This window comes from Brachycentrus maculatus, unplaced genomic scaffold (assembly GCF_059751285.1).
Source record: "Brachycentrus maculatus isolate JH-2025_06_01 unplaced genomic scaffold, ASM5975128v1 h1tg000108l, whole genome shotgun sequence".
Classification (NCBI taxonomy): domain Eukaryota; kingdom Metazoa; phylum Arthropoda; class Insecta; order Trichoptera; family Brachycentridae; genus Brachycentrus; species Brachycentrus maculatus.
This window is the reverse complement of record NW_028280861.1, coordinates 148000-172528: the sequence shown is the minus strand read 5'-3', so window position 1 is coordinate 172528 and position 24529 is coordinate 148000. Positions and strand designations below refer to the sequence as shown.

At 36.4% G+C, this 24529-nt stretch overlaps 1 protein-coding gene across 1 annotated transcript; it reads right to left on the bottom strand.

Annotated features, from left to right (window-relative positions):
- Nucleotides 1-1082: 1082 nt before the first annotated feature.
- Nucleotides 1083-14424, bottom strand: Toll-9 (toll-like receptor 9). The gene is made up of 7 exons (XM_088259036.1): nucleotides 14061-14424; nucleotides 13641-13908; nucleotides 11415-11614; nucleotides 8737-10194; nucleotides 6870-7006; nucleotides 3914-4041; nucleotides 1083-1952 (listed from the first exon to the last, which is right to left on the bottom strand). The coding sequence occupies exons 1-7, from the start codon at nucleotides 14416-14418 to the stop codon at nucleotides 1739-1741; spliced, it is 2763 nt and encodes a 920-aa protein (XP_088115162.1). The 5' UTR covers nucleotides 14419-14424; the 3' UTR covers nucleotides 1083-1738.
- Between the last annotated feature and the right edge of the window lie 10105 nt (nucleotides 14425-24529).

Sequence of the window (24529 nt, the reverse complement as noted above, 5' to 3'; positions counted from 1 at the left end):
ATAACAATATATACATATATGTAAATATATTTATTTTTTATTAAGAGAAATATTTATGTTTTTATTATTTTACAAAAATACTTCAAATTCATATTATTTCTGTGAGCCTAAGCGGATCATTATTAGAAATAGGTATCAAATTGTGGTAGAGTGGGTTCGAACCGAGAAACTCTAAGTCAAGAGCCCGCGACACTAACCACGGGACCACAGTACGACACATTTTAACAATTTGATATCTCAACATAGATGAAGAAGAATATGAATATCTGGGTTATGAAAGGGCTTACGACATGTCACAGGTTGGTTTAAGTGATCACTTAACACCATTCTACCCATGATTGTCAGCCACACTACTCAAATTTTTGGAACTCCTACAGATGTATATGGTAAATCTAATGTCACTGTAAATATGAATTCACAACAGCCATCTATGTTGGATTTCTTCTTCAAACCTTATCCGCACCCAAATGGTGCATAGGGCACTGCATCATATAAACGCAGTGTTTTCTTGACTGTTAAAACATGAAGGAAATGTGATCAGCCCACCCGCTTCAGGTACCAGTCCAGGGTAATATTGAATAAAAATTTGAGTGAAATAATCACTTGTATGTATTTCACCCCCCTGGGAATCGAACCCGGGACATCCAGAACGGTAGCCGAGCGAGCTGACCAATACACTACAGATGCAGACAGGGAGGATTTTGACGAGGGAGGATTTTGGATATAGGAAAGCTTTATTTAAAAATTATAAGCTTTATATGGAAAAAATATTTCTATATATTTTTTTAACTCCTTACCTTTTAATGACTCTTTTCTTTTCAAAAACTTTGTAATTTTTTTGAAGAAAAACTTATTTTAACAATGCAAAAACGTTGTTTTAAGGAGAAAAAAAACGATTATGTAAAATGATACCTTGATTTAGAGAAAATAAAGTTGCGACTTAACGAATACTGGACCTTAATTCAGAATGTGAATCAGCTTCAGACATAAATAAAACAATTTAAATTGTTATCAAATAAATATTTATAACGTCCAAATCATTCACAATATTTAACAAAAAAATGCCATGCCATATCGCTCACTCCTTTCAAGAACGCCATAAATCAAAAATCGACAATTTTCAGTTGCGCATGTTTTCGGAATGCCCAGAAAACGTGCTATATTCCAGCAAAAGCGGCATATTTTTAACTTAATATTTACCCGCTACAGGGCAGAAAGTGTTGTTTTTGCATTTTGAAGAAAGGGTATCGGTTAATTATTTTATTAATGTACTAAATATTTTTCAAATGGAGAAAAAACCTTCACTTTTACCTTAAAAGATCTGTTGCATAGTAAAAGGTTCATTAAGTGGCTTGATATTTATTTTTAATACATTGTATTATATTTTAAAAATTTAAAAAAGTTCTTCTGAAAAATCAAGTTTTTTGATTTTTGACGTTCTTGAAAGGAGTAAGCGATATGACAAAAGAGGGGTCGGAAGACCCCAAGAGAGATGGTCTGACGACATAGTCGCTGTGGGGGGTAGAAACTGGCTGCAAGCAGCAACCGACCAGAGGAAATGGAAAGAAGGGGAAGAGGCCTATATCCAGCAGTGGAAGTCAGAGGGCTCATGAAGAAGAAGAAGAACCAAGAGTCCACACAGCATGCATGATGTAAGATATCAGGAGGAATGTATGGCTAAGACAGGTATAAAAATAAAGTATCTCTAAAGCATGGAGGTACATGGTGTTTAGCTGCTTTACGCATAGCTATTGCGCTCCGAAGCCAAGGTTTTCCCGTGAACCAGTGCCTTCCGTAGCCTCTTCCAGAATATTCCCTTGTCATTTGGGTTTTTGGGCCACACGATGTAGGTTTTCGTCATCATGAGGTAATGGAGGGTGTTAGGCCTGCGTCTTTTGGGGATGTCTTCCAGCAAAACCAAGATGAGCTGTTCTCTCTTGGTCTCCAGCAGTCTGGAATGAGAATATAACGCTTCATAAACATAAAATAAAATAACAACTATATAGTTTTGATATTAACATATTAGAATAAGAATATGGAAGTCTGATTGAAAATTCTAAATCACGTTTTCAAGCGTTTCTGCTTAATAAAAACTTTTCTCGAATCAACATAGATGGCTGTTGTGATGTCATATCGCTCACTCCTTTCAACAACGTTATAAATCAAAAAAACTTGATTTTTCAGGAGAACATTTTTAAAGTTTAAAAATATAATACAATGTATTAAAAATAAATATCAACCCACTTATTGAACTTTTTACTGTGCAACAGATCTTTTTAGGTAAAACCTGAATGTTTTTTTCTCCATTTGAAAAATATTTAGTATGCTTAAAAAAATAAATAAACAATACCTTTTCTTCAAAATGCAAAAACAACACTTTCCGCCCTGTAGCGGGTAAATATTAAGTTAAAAATATGCCGCTTTTACTGGGATATAGTACATTTTCTGGGCATTCTGAAAACATGCTCAACTGAATATTAAGAATTTTTTTTATGACGTTCTTGAAAGGAGTGAGCGATATGTACTGTGTCACGAGATTGATCAATATATCAATCATGGGTAGAATTGGTAAATGTTGCACGTGTGTAAGGTGATCACTTATAACCAAGCCTATGACGGTTGAAAGTCCTGTGAAATGCCCAGACTTCCATATTCTTTCTTCTTCATTTATGTTGGGATGTAAAAAATAATTTATTCAGTTTACCCGTATTTTAATAAAGGACTAAAATTATAATGACTGCCTCTTTAGTGTAATGGTCAGCATGCTCGGCTACTGTTCTGGAGGCACCGGGTTCGATTCCCAGGGGCGGGGGTCAAATAAATATAAGTGATTTTAGGCTCTAATATTTATTTAGTAATACCCTCGACTGATCCCTGAAGTGCAGGACCTTGCCTTTGTGTAAGTAAAGATACAACACTGCATCAATATGATGCAGCGCCCTATGCATCATTGGGTAGAACAAATATACATATAAAAATATATTCTTAGTATAATCTTGTTATGTATGAAGAAAAAATCCTAAATCTATTTATATAAGTTTCTCTCTTAATTTTGAACTGTATTCATAACATAAATGTAGAATTATTTAATTGTCAATGTAACTATTTTTTATATTTTTTATGTACAAGCTGCTAATTTCTACACAAATAAAATGAAAAAAATATAAATATATTATTTTTTGACATCTCATCAAAGATGAAGAAGAATATGGAAGTCTGGGCATTTACGGGGCTTACGACCGTCATAGGCTGGTTTAAGTGATCACTTTACACACGTGTAACATTCACCAATTCTACCCATTATTGACAACCACACTACTCAAATTCTTGGAAGTTCTATATATATGAACCAATTTAAAAACCTTGTTCATGAATCACTAAAACTTCACTAGAGACATCTATTGGTGAGATGTAAAGAAGCTTTTTATTAAGCAGAAACTCTTATATTAGTATGTGAGATCCGAATCCCGGATTATAATCACACACATGAGAAACGCCAGAAAATACTGTCAAAAAATAATATGAAAATAACTCCTGTAATTGGAGATAATCCAGATTTTGTGAACAAGTATTTGGACACACTCAAAATGTTGTATATAAATATATATTTGGCTCTTTGGTTAATACTTTCAATGCCGCAATATTAATATGGTCGTAAGTGAATATTTTTAGAAAAATGACTGTAACTTTGATAATAGCGGTAAATTGTTATATTTTAGTATTTCTTGATCTTCCTGATAGATTTTTCAGGATCAGGAAGATCAAGTGTGTGGCCATTTTGTAGAGCGCGTCAATGCATTCGTGGCCGCGAACTGGTTAATAAGTTTGCCGATCACTGCTCTAGGCAAGAAAGGTGACTCCCACTCATTCTTCTGCCATAGCGGACTTCTCTTTCTAGCGCAGTGGCAGTTACCTATGCTGGGCGAGATGCATCTCGAACTGGCACCAATGGCTCATGAGGAACTGGTTGGAAACCACCATCATGAGGGTCCGGGAGCGGTCCATGCATGTTATTATGTTCTCCAAAATGGATAGGCCCACCTGAAAATTTAGAAAGAACAGGTTTTAATCTTTCCCTTCTGGTGCTAAAATAAAAACACGTGTTCCGGTGTTGGGTAGTCACTACACAAAAAAAAATAGCGATTTTAAATCGGAAAAATACGGGCATTCATAGCTTATCCCTTTAATTAATTATAAATAAAGTAAAAAATTTAAAAATGTAGATTTATTTGCTGAAAATATTAAAAACCATACGGAACTTACGAAAAACTCACGGTACAAGCGTAGGTCCACTCTAGTTGGAAGCCCAAGAGATACTGTCGACTCCCGCTAGCGAGCTAGCCGCTAGCCAGAGAACACTAAATTTTGATCTTGCTTACTTGCACACTTGCAAAGTGCAAGTATGCAAGAGTGAGATGCGAATAATCTATACACGAATTTGTTTCCGATATTCACAAAATAGCTCTGATGTATCCCATAAATTCTGATTATTACTAATGATACTTTTTACATCAATGCGTAAATATGTTATGAAGGAATACCTATAATCTTGGCCTTGTATTTATTATATTTATAGAGATATTGATATGTACTAGGTACACAACACCAAGAAGGGAGGGCAAATGCCATTCCAAGATGATGCCGAAATTTATTGATATTTTTTCAGGATAGTTTGTTCAAAACCCCAGCCCTAATTATACTCTGGCAGTCTGCCGACCGACCATCCCATCTGTACAATGTTTTCAGGCGTCTCTCGCGCTCTACCTAAAGGAAGCAAATAGAACGCTCGCAAGCGTCTCCCGCTCTCTACCAACAGTATGGAAAAGGACCCTAATTCTACTCTGGCAGTCTGCCGCCCGACCCTCAGTACACTAACCACAAGTAGCCGCAACACCCAATTCCCATCTGTACAATGTTTGCAAGCGTCTCTCGCACTCTCAAAAGTAAGCAAATAGAACGCTTATAAACGTCTCCCGCTCTCTACCAACAGTATGGAAAAGACGGTTTTAATTGTTTCCCGCAAACAAAGTAAACTAATAAGGGTCGTATACTAATCACAAGTAACCGCAAACTCAATCCCCATCTGTACAATGTTTTTTGCCTCTCTCACGTACAGACACACACATACACACATACATATATATATATATATATATATATATATATATATATATATATATATATATATATATAATATATATATATATATATATATATATATATATATATATATATATATATATATATATATATATATATATATATATATATATATATATATATATATATATATATATATATATATATATATATATATATATATATATATTTATAAAACGTGGTAATATTTTCCTTCGTAAATTGGGTGTAAATAATATGTAAAGTGGGTGTATAATAATAAAATAAACAATGTGTTGCTTTGTAATTAAAGTTTATAATTAAAGTTTATTCTTAATTTATCTTTATAATATTTTTCTATCTATCTATCTGATTCTGACAGCTCAGAATATTATATTTTTTCTATCTGACGTCTTTTGTTTTATTCAGTGCGACGCATGCGACATCTGGTGGTAAAACTGTTTTATGTAGGTACTATTTGTAAGTACTTAATAAAATGTATAGGTATGTACCTAAGTTTTTTTTTACATATATATATATATATATATATATATATATATATATATATATATATATATATATATATATATATATATATATATATATATATATATATATATATATATATATATATATATATATATATATATATATATATATATATATATATATATATATATATATATATATATATATATATATATATATATATATATATATATATATATATATATATATATATATATATATATATGTATGCAGTGAAAGTGTTAAGAATGTGGAAATTTGTTTGTCTAAAGATAATAAGTTGTATTAGATGGATAAGGCCGGAGAATTTTATTGAAAATATTATGACTAAGGAATAAAAAAGATTATTAAGGTATTTTACAAATCTTTTAAGGCAAAAACATTACATATAAGTGAGATACCGTTATCCTATCACTGCGGACAAGAACATTCCAACCACACTCCTTAAATTTTCGAAACTCCTACATATCACTTACTCCTTTCAACAACGTCATATAAAAAAAACTTGATTTTTCAGCAGATTGTTTTTAAAGTTTAAAAATATAATAAATGTTTTAAAAATAAATATCAAGCCGCTTTTCGAACTTTTTACTGTGCAACAGATCTTTTTAGGTAAAACCTGAAGGTTTTTTCTCCATTTGAAAAATATTAAGGCTGGATGTCAGAAGAATTGGAGGACAATTCAATTTATTCAATAATTAATAAATACAATACAAACTAAAGTCAATTTATTCAATAATTAATAAAAACAATACAAACAAAGCTGAGATAAGCATTATCGATAAAATTAAGAAAGGTGTGTCGAGATGGTTTGGACATGTAGAACGAATGAGTGAGGAAAGAACGGTAAAACTAATTTATGAGGCGAATGCTATTGGGAAAAGCAGCAGAGGAAGACCGAGAAAAACATGGCACGATCAGGTATGCCAAATACTTGAAAGTGGTCAGGTTAGGAGTCGTAACAATCGGCGGGTATGTATGAGGAGATGCATGAACGTGGAAGAGGCGAAGAATGTTTGCAAGGACAGAGTGGTGTGGCGCTCTATTCTCTCTGCCTACCCCTGCGGAGAAGCGGCGTGATGGTTACTTAGTTAGTTAGTTAAGTATATTTAAAAATGTCTACCTCCGTAGTGTAATAGTCAGCGCGCTCGGCTACCGTTCTGGAGGTCCCGGGTTCGATTCCCAGGGGGGTGTTTGAGTGTTCCGTATTAGGGTTGAGTTACCTGGAAGTCCCTCTCGTGAAGGCAGACGCTGACCGGCGTGTTGCTCTCCACCTCCGGCAGCAGTTCCTCCAGCACCCACGGCCGGTCCTCGTCGCAGTAGCTCACAAACACATCATACGTGAACAGCTTGTCCCCATCTGGAATTCAATTCAATTCAATTTATTTATGGACAATATACACATTACAAACTTAAATTTAAATAGTATTTTTTTAAAACCCTTATCCGCACCCCAATGGTGCATAGGGCACTGTGTCATATAAACGCAGTGTTATCTTGATCGTTTACACATGAAGGAAAGGTGATCAGCCCTCCGCTTCAGGTACCAGTCCAGGGTAATATTTAATAAATATAACAGTGAACAAATCACTTATATTTATTTGACCCCCCTGGGAATTGACCCCGGGACCTCCGGAACGGTAGCAGAGCGTGCTGACCATTACACTACGGACGCGGACAAACATACACATTACAAACTTAAATCGTATACATTAACAAAAATAGAATAACAAAAATAGCAAGAATACTATTGCTAAAGGTGTAGAAGAATCCAACTTAGGAAAATTCCTTCCGACACATGGAACAGATCAATGTCCAATGAGATATTGTTCAACATAGTGGTAGCTCTTCCTACAGGCATAACCATCGGCAGGATGCTCCTGTGTATAGGAATGTGAAACAATCTATGCCGACGCTGTCTTAGGTAACTATCGGGAACACACAGACCAATGCTCCGGATAATTTCAGGATTATCGATCATACCGCGCAACAATCGATTAAAATGCGTAATCAAATACACACACATAAAGTGCATCAAGTTATTTGTGTAGGGAATTTTACCCTGTAAGTTAAGAACAAACCTAACCTAACATATCTTCTACTAACCTCTAGACCGCTTTAGAAAATTATGCTTTAAAGCAGTGTTTTCCAACCTTATTTGTACAACGCCCCGCAATAACGAATCAAAAAATCTCCACGTCCCCATTTAAATTTTTTATTTACCAAACAAACTGAAAAAAGTGAAAGGATTATTTGCGGACGGGAGGAAAGGATTGTATTAGACTCATTTTGTGTTTGTAACAGCCGATATCATCTATTAGAATGTATCTACTATAACCTATTTATATAAAAAAATGTTATTATTAGAGAGAGAAAGAAGATACAGGAATTACAATGAAAATGGAATGATTATTCTGAAACTGGTAGTCATGAAGTAGTTTTTTTAGGTGGTATTACATAAAGTGATCTATGAATGATAACTACTACTACTACTACTACTACCATCATGCCGTTTCCCTGCAGGGGTAGGCAGAGAGGATGGAACGCCACACTCTTCTGTCCTGACATACACTCCTCGCCTCCTTCACATCCATACATCTAGTCATACATGCCCTCCGATTACGCAGACTTTTGACACCGCCAGATTTTAGGTTCTGATTGATCTGATCGTGCCAAGTCTTTTTCGGTCGTCCACGTTCTGTTTTCCCTCTCACATTTGCCACATAAATTTTCTTAGTCATTCTCTCGCTATCCAATCGCTCCACATGTCCATACCACCATGAATGATAAGGACGGTGTTATATTACCACACCACGAAGTTAAAAACGCTTTCAACCCTTACCGGTCCAATGTGGAATCTCATTCGACATTGATTTTTTCCTCTTAGGTCACATGTCGGATGGTATTCGACATTTTTTCATCATTAGTATTATGTATTTAAAATGCAAGCTTACATTTTTGTCCCACGTATCTATTTTAATAGTATGTGGAGCAGAGTATTTTTTTTTCCAATTGGAATGTAACTGTCTACCTAGATTTTTTTTTAAATTTTGTGGACTGGAAAGGGTTGAAATACAAAATATATCTTACCATTTACATTGTTGTCCTTCCCCATAACGCTCAGTACGGCCACATTCTTGAGCATCATGAAGAAATATCTGATGTACCACCTCTTCCAGACCGCCAATCCGCACAAAGTCACTACGAGAGCCACGACGATCAGCATCACGACCAGATACAGCGTGGAGTCCATCTTGCCTCTCCCGGAGCCGAGCCGTTCAGTCTTCCGGCATTCATTGATCTGGTAGTAGTTGCTGGGGTGATTGGTCATGTACTCCTTGCAAAGGTAAGGCTGGTCAATCACATCTAAGAGATTGGTAGAGAAATTCAGCAGGGCTTCAAAGTCTGGCATGCCTTCTTCTAGATCTGGCGGCCGCGGATGCAAGGTAAAGTTGTACATGTCTGTATCATTCAGCTCTTGGAAATTCCTATTCCTTGTGTCAAGAACCATGCTATAGTAAGCGAAAGCGTTGTGGTACAAGATTTCTTCACTCATCGCTAAGAAGCTAGTGTTTTCGTATGGCGTATTTGAATTGTTTACGTTATCGTTCGTATACCAATGCGGATATATCTCTTCTTCTTTGTTCAGGCTCCGCAAGCCGTTGTCCGTAGCCTTGTAGAAGAATCCTTTTAAATTGCAGTTGCAAACGAAACCGTTGTTCGCCAGGCTTAGAAACTGGACCGATTTAAAGTCCGCCATCATTTTAGGAGTCATATTGTTCAAATTGTTGGAAGCTAGCCGTAATATGTGTAAGTTTTTTAGTTCAGATAAGATCGGAACGTTCCAGTTTGATATTCGGTTGTTGTTGAGATCCAAGATCATCAGGTTGCTCAGTTGCCCGATTTTGACGTCTTCAATTGTGGATATATCGTTGTTATTCAAAGACAGTACTTTCAAGTTGGTCAGCTGCCAGAAGAAGTCCATTTTGTGTATGCCGAGTCGATTCGCAAACAGTATTTCTAATGATGTCTCGATTCCCCTGAAGGCTTCTACTCCTAGACTTTCCAGGGCGTAGTTTCCCGAGATGTCCAAGTACTTAAGTGACGTGTTGGATAGGAGTCCCCTCACGATGCCCGGGAACTTGGTGTAGCACAGCGACAGCCTTTGTACGGAAGGCCCGAGCTGGCCGAAGACCTTGGCGCAAGTCTGGACTATCTTGGTAAAGGAAAAATCGAGAGATATGAGGTTCGCGAGAGGCTCAAACACGGTATGACCCATGCTCATCCCGTCGATGACGTCTTTGGACTTCTCATCACCTTCTGGGACCGTGTTGCTACTGAGGTCCAGATGGACTAGCTTGGATAGTCCGGAGAAAGCGTCGTCGTTGATTTGGTAGATTTTGTTGAGAGACAGATAGAGCCTCCGAAGATTGGGCAGAGACACGAAGGTGCCCGCTTCCAGAGTGAAAATGCTGCAATTTCTCAAATCCAATTCCAGGAGTCGCGGTAGATTCAAGTTCTTCAAGTCGTTCACCCAGTTGGCATGGCCTGCAATCAATTATCTTATTACTAATTCAATTTTCAATTCAATTCAATTCAATTTATTTATTTATAATTAACATACACATTACAAACTTAAATTTAAATCGTATGCATTAACAAAAATAGAAAATAAGCAAAAATAATATTTCTAAAGGTGTACAAGAATCCCGCTTTGGAAAACTCCGGAACAGATCAATATCCAATGAGATATTGTTCAACAAAGTGGTAGCTCTTCCTACAGGTATAACCATCGGCAGGTTGGTCCTGTGTATAGGAATGTGAAACAATATATGCCGACGCTGTCTTAGGTAACTATCGGGAACATACAGACCAATGTTCCAGATAATTTCAGGATTATCGATCATACCATAACTACCATTATGCCATCTCGCTGCAGGGGTAGGCAGAGAGATTGAAAACCACACTTTTCTGTCCTGACATACACTTCCAACTTCCTTCAAGTTCACAGTTTAGCTTCCAAGTATTTTTTCGCTCTCCCATTCGCATTTGCTAAATATACTTTCTTAGTCATTCTCTCATTTTTATTCAATTCACATGTCCATACCATACTTAAATTACTTTTCTAAATTTCTTCTTCTAACCCTTATCTTCTAACCCTTTTGTCGCCTCCGTAGTGTAACGGTCAGCACGCTCGGTTACCGTGCTGGAGGTCCCGGGTTCGATTCCCAGGGAGGTTCAAATAAATATAAGTGATTTTTCCACTCTAATATTTATTCAATACTACCCTGGACTGGTATCTGAAGCGGAGGGCCGATCACCTTTCCTTCATGTTAATGATCAAGATAACACTGCGTTTATATGATGCAGTGCCCTATGCACCATTGGGGTGCGGATAAGGGTTTGAAAACCCTTATCTGCACCCGGTGCTGCATAGGGCACTGCATCATATAAATGCAGTGCTATCTTAAGTTATATCAGTGTAATATATCTACACATGAAGGAAAGGTGATCCAGCCCTTCGCTTCAGGTACCAGTCCAAGATAACATTGAATAAATATTAGAGTGATAAAATTACTCATATTTATTTGACCCACCCTGGGAATCGAACCCGGGACCTTCAGTACGGTAACCGAGCGTGCTGACCATTATACTACGGAGGCGGTGCTAGTTCAGCCTAGTGAATTATTTTATTGATATGCCATTTTATGGTTCGCGTTTGTCTGATGAGTAGTCCAGCATATGAATCAATTTACGAAGACGTTTACCGGATTGGCTCATGTCGTAGTTGGCGTTGTTACTGGGTAGCTCCGTGAAGTCGGAAGCGTTGAACATCACCACATAGTCATGATTGGTCCGTTCTACGGCTGTCGATCTTCCAAAGTTGTTGCCGTAAAAGGAGAGGAATCGCAGCTCCCTGAAGTGGACCGTGCTGGTTCCATTGCTGTTCAAGTAAAACAGCGGAATCCTGTAAAAACAAATTGTAATATATCAACCAATCAAGTAGGTTCGAGAATACAATTACTGCCATCCTCCAAATACCATTGAACCTTTTAGGACACTGGTTACTGCTGCTAACCATAAATTTAAAATAAATTGTCTAAGTGCCTACAGGTTTCTAGTTAAAACCATAGTGCAATGTGTTGCCTATGTAACAGTGCTTGTATAGATTTCTTGTATAGATTTCATTGTCTTGGAGCTTATTTCAGACTATTTATTGTGGCGATATGCACATTCCGGGATATTTATAGGTTATCTGTATCTTAGTTTATCAATTTTGTGAGGTTATTGAACGAAATAAACAAAATGACAAGGGAGTTATAGTCATAATAATATTTAAATTTTTTATTTTGTATTTTTAAACCCTTATCCGCACCCCAATGGTGCATAGGGCACTGTGTCATATAAACGCAGTGTTATCTTGATCGTTTACACATGAAGGAAAGGTGATCAGCCCTCCGCTTCAGGTACCAGTCCATGGTAATATTGAATAAATATTACAGTGAAAAAATCACTTATATTTATGTATATTCCCCTTGGGAATCGAATCAGGGACCTCCAGATCGGTAGCCGAGCGTGCTGACCATTACACTACGGAGGCGGACGTATATTAAAAATAAGTAGTGTTATATATTACCTCATATTTTCAAGAATAAATGCTTTTATTTATACTTTATAAAACATGGTCTTTGCTAACTACCAGGCACACAATGTGTATTTTTAATTTTGTTGAGGGATAAATTGTGTGGTATGATGGATAATCCTGAAATTATCCGGAGCATTGGTCTGTATGTTCCCGATAGTTACCTAAGACAGCGTCGACATAGATTGTTCCACATTCCTATACACAGGACCAACCCGCCGATGGTTATGCCTGTAGGAAGAGCTACCGCTATATTGAACAATATCTCATTGGCTTTTGATCTGTTCCATGTGTCTGAAGGAGTTTTTCGAAGTGGGATTCTTCTACACCTTTAGCAATAGTTCTTGCATATATTTTATTTTAATGTATTTTTAATGTATACGATTTAAATTTTTATAGTTTGTAATTTATATATTAATAGAAATAAATAAATTGAATTGAATTTAATTGAATTGAATATTGTATAAAATTTTCAGTTGCTGTATACACTTATTTGTAAATAATTTCTAGAAATAAAAATGTATTAAGTAAAATGTTTTTTATTCTGTCCTCAAAGGGTTAAATGGAGAAACAATACCAAATTGCTACTATTTTAAATATCTTAGTTTCCGATAGTATCTTGTCAGGTTCCCCTGATGTGGACCATCACTTGAGAGTAATTGTCCTTGTCTCGGGCAGTCCTGATCCCCGTCCAATCTCATATATTCCGGAGCCAGGAGATCTGCCTTCTGCCCACACCTCGTGGACCCTCCACTAGGTGCAATAGCTCGTACTTGTCTCCTCTCAGCACATGCCCCAGATAGGACACCTTCCGGACCTTGATATCAGTCAGCAACTGTTTCCCTGCTCTTGCTCTTTGGAGCACATTTGCAATGCTGACCATATCGGTCCATGGAATGCGTAGCATTCTACGATCTATCCACATTTTGAATGCCTCTAGTTGGTCCAAAGTACTGATCTTGAGGATCCACGATTCCACTGCGTATAGAAGTACTGACCAGACATAACAAATAACCATTCTCTGCTAAAGCTTCAGATTGGGGCTGTCATTACATAATATATTTCTTAATTGGAGATTATCCAGACTTGTGAACAAGTATTTGGACATACTCAAAATGTTGCTAAGAACTGGACACACTCAAAATGTTGTTAAGAATTGGACACACTCAAAATGTTGTTCAGAATTGAACACACTCAAAATGTTGTTGAGAATTGGACACACTCAAAAGACCTTGGACACAGATGAGCTTCAATATTGTTCGCCATCTATGTTGAGATGTCAAAAATGTAAAAAAATATTGCACGAATTTAACGCAGTGCTCTATAGGTGTGGATAAGGAGTAGTAGCTACCTGTCGAGGCCGTTCCTCGCCAGGCTGAGGAAGACCGTCTCCTCGAGGGTCTGCAGCGTGAAGGGGGGCGCCCAGTGGGGGCTGAAGAGCAGCGGGTACCAGGCGCGCAGCTGCTCCGCGTAGGGCAGGTCCTCGGGGCTGATGGAGTCCCGGGACAGCGCCGGCCCGCGGGGGGCGCCCAACGTGCGGACTGTCCCGGAGACCAGCATCAGGCGCAGCTCGTACACCTTCTCCGGGTTGGAAGATATGTCCATGCTGATGGAGGCGTCTGCAAACCGAGGGTTGATAGCTTAGTACCACAACTAGGTGTGAGATGAAGTCCTACTATAAAAATCGTTAATATTATGGTAGCCGAGCGTGCTGACCATTACACTACGGAGGCGGACAATTAATTATTATTAAGTATAGGTAGGTACTTACTCAAATATGGGTTCAATTGCCCATCTTCCTGCACCCAACTCTGCACATCCGTAAACGTTCCCAAGAGACACGGCTCTTCAGGAATTACTCCCGCCCCGACTTGCAGGCATACCAACAGCACCAAACCAACTTTCAACACCGTTGCCAGACTTGAAATTGCAACCCGGGGACTCCATCTTGTTCCCGCTCGACCACTGTTCCTTCGTAACGTTACAACTTGCTGCCAACTGATGTGTTTAGTTTGTAACTTGTCCGAGTAAATTCTGGAAGCAGGTCCGAATTGGTCACTGTGTTTTTTTGTCGCAATATTCCTACTTCGCCACTGGCATTCGCACTGAGGTTTATTAACAGCGTCCATCTTACCACAAATGTTACTTCACAGTTTTATATCACATTTTCACTAATTTAATATTATCATCAACACTCTCCTTATCATTTGTTATTTACTTTGTGTAATACCACTTTAATAAGCAGTAATTTGTGACTACCGGTTTCGGAATAATCATTCTATCATGTCATTAAAATGAAATTATTATGGTCTGACATTTCGCTCACTCCTTTCAACAACGACATATATTAAAAATCGTAAATTTTTAGTTGTACATGTTTTCGGAATGCCCAGAAAATGTACTATATCCCAGATAAAAGATGCATATGCAGATGCACGGAGGCGGACAATTGTTGCCGACGGATGTTAGAGGTCAAAATAAAATATGGAACAAAGGCAAAATGAAGGAATGGGTAAATGATCAAGAGTTAATTCTATGAAAATTGTAAAATGTTTATATTCTTAATTTTTTTCTCTTTTTTGTGTGTATATTAGGTTAAAATCGTTGAAAACAATAAAAAATGTATTAAAAAAGAACTCCACCGACAAGACACACCAGGTGGCTTGGTGGGTTTCTGCAAAAAAAATGTCTAAACATGTAAAAATTGTGATTTAAATAAATGTATACAAATAAAAAATTTAAATTAAAAAAATGTCAAATCTGCCTCATCCCAACATTGTGCTGCTGTGAACTCACATCGCTCACTCCTTTCAAGAACGTCATAAATAAAAAATCGACAATTTTCAGTTTTGGATGTTTTCAGAATGCCCAGAAAATGTACTATATCCCAGCAAAAGCAGCATATTTCTTAACTTAATATTACCCCGCTACAGGGCAGAAAGTGTAGTTTTTTGCATTTTGAAGAAAAGGTTTGTTTAATTATTTTTTTAAATATATTAAATATTTTTCAAATGGAGAAAAAACCTACAGGTTTTACCTAAAAAGATCTGTTGCACAGTAAAAAGTTCAATAAGTGGCTCGATATTTGATTTTAATACATTTTATTATATTCTTAAACTTTAAAAACGATCTCCAGAAAAATCAAGTTTTTTTTAAATATGACGTTGTTGAAACAAGTGAGCGATTTATACAAAAATAAAATTCTGAAAGAGAGGAAGAAGACAAATGAATATATATATTATATAATATATTTATTTTGTATGAATGTCAGAAAGTAATAATTTAATTTTAATGACTTAATGATGGAATGATTATTCCGAAACCGGTAGTCACGAATTAGTGCTTATTAAAGTGGCATTACACAAAGTGAAGGATACATGATAAGAAGAGTGTTATATTACCATACCACAAAGTTAACAATACTTTTAAGATACAAAATATATTGTTATTATTATCGGGTGTCTACATTACATAGAAAAGATATTTAAAGTATCCAATAATTTGAGTAGTGTGGTTGTCAATCATGGGTAGAATTGGTGAATGTTACACAAGTGTAAAGTGATTACGGTATAATGGTCATAAGCCCCGTAAATGCCCAGACTTTCTAATTTTTATTCATCTATGTTGTTTGTCCGCCTCCGTAGTGTAATGGTGAGCACGCTTGGCTACCGTTCTGGAGGTCCCGGGTTCGATTCCCAAGGGGGGTAAAATAAATATAAGTGATTTTTTCGCTGTCATATTTATTCAATATCACCCTGGACTGGTACCTGAAGCAGAGGGCTGATCACCTTTCCTTCATGTGTAAACGATCAAGATAACACTGCGTTTATATGACGTAGTGCCCTATGCACCTTTGGGGTGCGGATAAGGGTTTTATATATATATATATATATATATATATATAGTTTACAATACTTTTAAGATACAAAATATATTACAATTATTATCGGGTTTGTATATTATATTGAAAAAATATTTTATTTACAGTGTCAGCTCAGTAATCTGAAATCCCCTGTAATCTGACGGATGCCAGTTTCAAAAATCCAAATAAAAGGGTCTCTGCTAAATAAAAGCTTTCCCCATCCCACTATAAAGGTTCCAACAATTTGAGTAGTGTGGTTGTCAATAATGCGTAGAATTGGTGAATGTTAAACGTGTGTAAAGTGATTACTTAAACCAGCCTATGACGGTTGTAAGCCCAGGCTTCCATTTTTTTTTTCATCCATGTTGAGATGTCAAAAAATAATATTTAAAATAACTCCTATAATTCGAGATAATCCAGATTTGTGAAGAAATTTTCGAACACACTCAAAATGTTATAATTATTTTATGTAACTTAATTTTAGCAAATAAAAATCTATCAGCGGAAGCTAAACTGGCAGTACACAATGGAGTTCTGGTTCCAACCCTTATGTATGGAAGCGAAGCATGGAGTTGGCAAAAGAAGGATGAAAGCAGACTGAATGCAGTCAAAATGCGATCCCTCAGACGAATGTGTGGCAAAACGATGTTTGATAGATGTTCGAATGATGAAATAAGGAAAGAATGTAAGGCTGAGATAAGCATTATCGATAAAATTAAGAAAGGTGTGTTGAGATGGTTTGGACATGTGGAGCGTATGAGTGAAGAAAGAACGGTTAAACAAATTTATGGGGCGAATGTAGTTGGAAAAAGAAGCAGAGGACGACCGAGGAAAACTTGGCACAATCAGGTATGTCAAATACTTGAAAGCGGCCGGGTCAGGAGTCGTAATAATCGTCGGGTATGTATGAGGAGATGCATGAATGTAGAAGAGGCAAAGAATGTTTGCAAAGACAGAGTGGTGTGGCGTTCGATTCTCTCTGCCTACCCCTGCGGAGAAGCGGCGTGATGGTTAGTTAGTTAGTTTTGTAACTTAATTTTTTGTAACATAACAACTAATGTAAGATATAAGTGATAATTTAAATATTGATGTATGACTAATAAGATGTGTTTATTGTATACGAAGTTGAAGGTAGCCGAAATGTACAAAAACGTGCACACTGTCACAACATAAGGTTACTGAAACGCACAAATACGTGCACACTACCGCAACATAAGGTTACTGAATTACACAAATATGCTCAGCTGTAAACAAAGTGCTAAATGTCAATTTGTTAAAAACCTGTCAGAATTGCGCAGCACTATTTGGGTGGTTTTCCCAACGCGACGCGTTGTAGGTACTTGAGAGTGCCACAATAGGGCATTATAGACTGACAAGTGCTTGATGGTCATATCTCTGATATCTGATAACGCTATCAGCAGAATTTTAGATATTTTCATCATATATTTTGTGTATTATCTTGTCTGCACTAACTCTTTCCTGACTGGAAAATAACACATATTTAAAAAAATAAATTAGAGGTACATACCTTCAGATTTGAAATTACAACATTTTGAGTGTAACTGATTGACTGAGTGTCCCGTGGTTAGTATCATGGAGTCTTACGTCAGAGTTTCTCGGTTCAAACCCACTCTACCACAATTTGATACCTATTTCTAATAATGAGCCGCCGAGGCTCACAGAAGTAGTTTGAAATTGAAATATTTGAGTAAATAATAAAAATACAAATATTTCTCTTATTTAAAAATTTTTAAAAATAAAAACATGGTTTAAAAAATTTTTTAAACAGATTTTTTACTGATTAAAAAAAAATACAGGTGAATTCCATTCATGAATATCTTTTTTGTTATAAGAGATACCAGCCAAGAAAGGGTTAAGTACATATGTATAAAACAGAATCTAAAGTAGAATTCAAGGGTCATGTAAATTGATAGTAAAGATTTCATCAATTGTTCATAATATTTTGATTGTCTCTCTTCACTAAATCTGTATTTAGTTACATAACACATTGTTTGCACGAAACGCTCAAAAACATCTTTTCCATGCTGTTGGTAGAGAGCGGGAGACGCTTGCAAGCGTTCTATTTGCTTACTTTAGGTAGAGCGCGAGAGACGCCTGCAAACATTGTACAGATGGGAATTGGGTGTTGCGGCTACTTGTGATTAGTATACTGAGGGTCGGGCGGCAGACTGCCAGAGTATAATTAGGGTCCTTTTCCATACTGTCGGTAGAGAGCGGGAGACGCTTGCGAGCGTTCTATTTGCTTACTTTAGGTAGAGCGCGAGAGACGCCTGCAAACATTGTACAGATGGGAATTGGGTGTTGCGGCTACTTGTGATTAGTATACTGAGGGTCGGGCGGCAGACTGCCAGAGTATAATTAGGGTCCTTTTCCATACTGTCGGTAGAGAGCGGGAGACGCTTGCGAGCGTTCTATTTGCTTACTTTAGGTAGAGCGCGAGAGACGCCTGCAAACATTGTACAGATGGGAATTGGGTGTTGCGGCTACTTGTGATTAGTATACTGAGGGTCGGGCGGCAGACTGCCAGAGTATAATTAGGGTCCTTTTCCATACTGTCGGTAGAGAGCGGGAGACGCTTGCGAGCGTTCTATTTGCTTACTTTAGGTAGAGCGCGAGAGACGCCTGCAAACATTGTACAGATGGGAATTGGGTGTTGGCTACTTGTGATCTCCCAATATGGTGATTAATTTTGTGCCATCCTGTATATATGCCGTATATATCCGCTTCCTTAGAGTAATGGTCAGGGTGTTTAGCTACCGACCTGGAGGTCCCGGGTTCAATTCCCAGAGGTGGTGAATTTTTTTTTTACAATTTTGCATTAATATTTATTTAATATTACCCTGGACCGGACCCTGAAGTGCAGGATTGATAATCTTGCCTTCGTGCAAGCAACGATCAAAATACACTGTGTCAATAAGATGCAGTGCTCTATGCACCATTGGGTGCAGTTAAGAGATAGAAAAAGAAGTATATTTGCATACTGAGAAAGCGCATGTCGCTCACTCCTTTCAATATATATATCAAAAATGTTTTCGGAATGCCCGGAAAGTGTACTATAACGTCATATATCAAAAATTGTAAATTTTCATTTGTGTGTGTTTTCGGAATGCCAAGAAAATGTACTATATCCCAGCAAAAGCAGCATATTTTAAACATAATAATTACCCGCTACAGGGCAGAAAGTGTTGTTTTTGCATTTTGAAGAAAAGGTACTGTTTAATTATTTTTTCAAATATATTAAATATTTTTCAAATGGAGAAAAAAACATTCAGGTTTTACCTAAAAAGATCTGTTGCACAATAAAAAGTTCAATAAGTGGCTAGATATTTATTTTTAACTAGATCCACGCGGCTGTATGTGTTTTTACTTTGATCCAAGTTTCGAACCTCAGTTCAACTAGGAGTGATTTTTTCATGGTGTGGAACTTTGGATAAAATAATACGTCAATCCTTGGCCTTATGACATCTGTTGAAATATCTGACTAATAATTTGTAACATCACAAGGATAAATAAAAGAACAGATCCCTGATTTTTCTTGAGGTCGATAATTAGCCCTATATCTGTCTCTCTCGACGCTACGCATCGCCAATGGGTAAGAGTGACACACGATGCGTGCTTTGATTTATTTATGTTACGATCTTATTACGATATATTTCAAGAATAATGTGACACAAGTGTATTATAGAGTACCAAAAAGGCACAATGAATCCCATTGAACGTTTTTGTTTAGGAAAATAAATCGTTTCTTAACTGAATACATGATAAAAGTAATCATTTGAAAAAACGGCATAATACCGCCGCGCACGGGCGTCTCTCAGGAACAAAGTTAATGCGGTTAAAAGGTTAATACATTTTATTATATTTTTAAACATTAAAAACGATCTCCTGAAAAAACAAGTTTCTTTTATATATGACATTATTGAAAGGAGTGAGCGATGTGGTTGTGACTGATCTCATCACACCATCGTCCTCCAATTCTTCTGACATCCAGCCGCCAACGCTCCTCAACGTGTAGCTAGTAGAAATGTATAACAGTGAATGAATAAAACCAGGTATTTTTTACAGTTAAAAATTTATTTGCAATTTTTTTTTAATATTACAATCTGAGAACGCATCTCTGGGCCTGTTGCATTTTTAAACATATATCAAAGAACAGGCCGTGTATCAACTTTCACTTTACAAAAACCGTTCTTACATCGTACCTAATCGTTTCCGCTCTAAAACTAGCGACCCTTTATCTACTGCATGTGGATATATATCCGCGCTACTGTCATATCCGTCAATTGCCTTATAAATAATTTCCTTCTAACCGACGAGGCTTTAATACAGCCAATTTTTTATTATTAATTAAAGATTTACCCTCCTTAACCTTCGATAGAATTAGCTTCACATACGGTGTTTGAAAATGATGCGGTATGCGTCGAAACACGTGTCACAGTAGATTTTAAGAAAAAGTGGTATTTAATAAGTGAAAATTCAATTAAAAATGGATAGGTTTTACCACAAAATGACTGCCGAATCACTTAATGACCAATTTTCCATGTTTAATAATTTATAATCAAAATATAACTTTGTTTTAAAATCACTATAAATATTTTATCATAACTTAATTATAATGTCTACCGGTTTCGAAGCTAACAGCTTCTTTATCAAGACTGATTAATACGGAACTAGAACTTGATAAAGAAGCGGTTAGCTTCAAAACCGGTAGACATTACAATTAAGTTATAATAAAATATTTATAGTGATTTTCAAACAAAGTTACGTTTTAATAATAAAATGGAAAATCACAAAGTGCTTCAAATATAAATTATAAATTGTATATATTTAAAATTTCATAAAATCTAGTAGTTGAGTAGACTCAAAAAAATCTGTGTTTAATTAAAAAATTCATACATAAAGTATTCCAATATATTAATTAGCATTGATATACAAATGTAATGAATTCAGACACTGGATTATCCACGCTACGGATTATACATCAATATTACAGGTGTCTCCATTTGGGACAATTCATTTATCATTTTTAAAGATTCCATACTGATTATCCGAAAATTTGGAATAACCATTCTATCATCAGGTCCATTGTAGACTGTGTCCTGATACCAAATGTAGACCGTGTACTGCTGCCTAGTGATGGAATGGTTATTCCGAAACCGATAATCACAAAGTACTGTTTTTGAGTGCAATCACAAGTCCGCCTCTGTAATGTAGTGGTTAGCTCACTCGGCTACCATAATGGAGGTCCCGGGTTCGATTCCCAGGGGGCGGTCAAAATAAATATATGTGATTTTTTCACTCTCATATTTATTCAATGTTACCCTGGACTGGTACCTGAGGCAGAGGGCTGATCACCTTTCCTTCATGCAATTAACGATCAAGATAATTCTGCGTTTATATGATGCAGTGCCCTATGCACCATTGGGTGCAGATAAGGGTTTGAAAAGATGACTTGAGTAGCAGTACAGGTACACTTACCGTATACTTTATAAATTTTTAAAGAATTTTTTAACAAAATTAGATTTTTAATATAATTATTTTTCATAATAATAAATGAGTGTCTTAGCGTGTTTGAAAATTTTTTTTTCCCACAAACGGTTTTCTTAAAAATCTTGTTTGATTTTTCTGGGATTTCTGCTGTGCTAAGAAAACCCTTTCAATATCGTACGCCATAGAAAAAATTCAAAATAAAACGGCACGGCTTTTCATGGTTATCAGAGATACCGACTACAGGTTAGAAAATCGGAAATTATTCATAACACGAGAAAAATCATATAAAATTCCGCAATGACAATATGACAGACGGGATACATATCCGCTTACATTGTCACTGAAATAAAATTTTCAATAAATTTACCAAACAAAAATGTTTAAAAAAAAATATATTTCAACATTTTGCTTGCAAGGTCATAAGAATAAAAAAAAAATTAAAAAAATATTAACAAAATGGGAAATTATTATTACAAATAACAATAACAATTATTTTCATTAATATATGTTTTTAGCTACAGTGGAACCTCGATATAACGGACCTCAATTGGACAGACAAAAATCCGGTCGAATGTTTAAAAAAAATAATTTAATATCGTACATTATTAACCGGATCCACGCGGCTCGCATAACCGTATGTGTTTTAACAAACCATGCTCCATACGCGGCTGACATAAGCGTTTGTGTTTTTACATTGCTCCAAGTTTCAAACCTCAGTTCAACTTAGAGGGATTTTTTCATGGTGTGGAACTTTGGATAAAATAATACGTCAATCCTTGGCCTTATGACATCTGTTGAAATATCTGACTAATAATTTGTAACATCACAAGGATAAATAAAAGAACAGATCCCTGATTTTACTTGGGGTCGGTAATTAGTCCGCGCCATAATCATGCCCTATATCTGTCTCACTCTCGACGCTACGCATCGCCAGTGGGTAAGAGTGACACACGATGCGTGCTTTGATTTATTTATGTTACGATCTTATTTGTTTATATTACGATATATTCCAAGAATAATGTGATACAAGTGTATTATAGAGTACCAAAAAGGCACAATGAATCCCATTGAACGTTTTTGTTTAGGAAAATAAATTGTTTCTTAACTAAATACATGATAAAAGTAATCATTTTAAAAACGGTGAAATACCCCCGCGCACGGGCGTCTCTCAGGAACAAAGTTAACGCGGTTAAAAGGTTAACCTTTTCTTTCCAGTGCTTAAATAAAAACGCGCGTCCCGGTGTCGGGTTGTCACTACACAATAAAAAATTAGCGATTTTAAATCGGAAAAATACGGACATTCATAGCTAATCCCCTTAATTAATTATAAATGAAGTAAAAAATTATAATAATTTAGATTTATTTGAAGAAAACATAAAAAAAAACATCTAGCAATGCTCACGGAACAACAAGCATGGGTCCACTCTTGTTGAAACCTCAAGAGCTACTGCCGCTAGCCCACCAGAGCCAGAGAACATTGAGCTTTGAGCTCATCACGCTGGCACAGTGCAAGTATGCAAGAGTGAGATGCGATTATAGTGTCGCGGTTCCCGCACACTCTTCACGCGACTTTGTTTCCGATATTCACAAAATACCTCCGAAGTACCCGATAAATTCTGTATATCATTAGTATTTGTCCGCCTTCGTAGTGTAATGGTCAGCACGCTCGGCTACCGTTCTGGAGGTCCCGGGTTCGATTCCCAAGGAGAGGTAAAATAAACATTAGCGATTTTTTCACTGTAATATTTATTTTATATTACCATGGACTGGTACCTGAAGCGGAGGGCTGATCACCTTTCCTTCATGTGTATACGATCAAGATAACACTGCGTTTATATGACACAGTGCCCTATGCACCATTGGGGTGCGGATAAGGGCTTTATTATTATTATTATGTGATACGCATTTATCTCATTTTTGAGTTGATTAGAAAAAAAACAGCAAACTTCAAAAGCGCAAACAAAACTTGATTACTTTTTCAACGCAGGATTACGGAAAGCAAGCGCGTCAATATCTTACAGCGACGTCATTTCACGACGAGTGTCGCAAGACAATAAATACAATCCTTTGCGTTTTGTATTGGTCATTTATATCTAAATACAGTGTTTGTATTTTCAAGTTTTTTTATTTATTTTTAACATATTTTTACATAACAGACTTTCAGCTTTAACGCACCCCCTTCCCCCCCAAATTAGTCCGTTATATCGAGGTTTTACTGTAATATGTTTATAACTATTAATTAACTTCATAATTTTACAAATATCTGCCATTTTTCAAATACGTTGAACCCCCTTTTTTACACAATATTAAAATTACACAGTACATAAAAAAAGAAGACAAAAAAAGTAACATTTATTTAACAATGCGTCACGGTAATTTGTATATTTTATTTACATCTCAATATAGGCGAAGAAGAATATGTAAGTCTTGGCATTTGTAGGGCTTAAGACCTGTCATACGCAGGTTAAGTGATCACTTGTACACGCATGTAATATTTTTGACAACCGCACTACTCAAATTTTTGACTCCTATTTATATGATCAATTTCGTGACACGGTACATATGAGTTCACAACAGCCATCTATGTTGGATTGAGAAAGCATTTATTCCGAAGAGACCCTTTTATTTGTATGCAAGATCCGAACCCCGGATTATTTTTACATACTGGGAAACGCCTGAATATATGACTTACAATTTTTTTTGTAGCTTATTATATATACCACACTACTCAAATTTCGGCTGTCATACACATGTGATCTATCTCATGACGGATGGTGAATGTAGCACGTGTGTAAAGGGATCACTCAACCGGCCTGTGCCAGGTCATAAGCCCTGTAAATGCTGCGTTGAAAAATCGCGTGAATTGT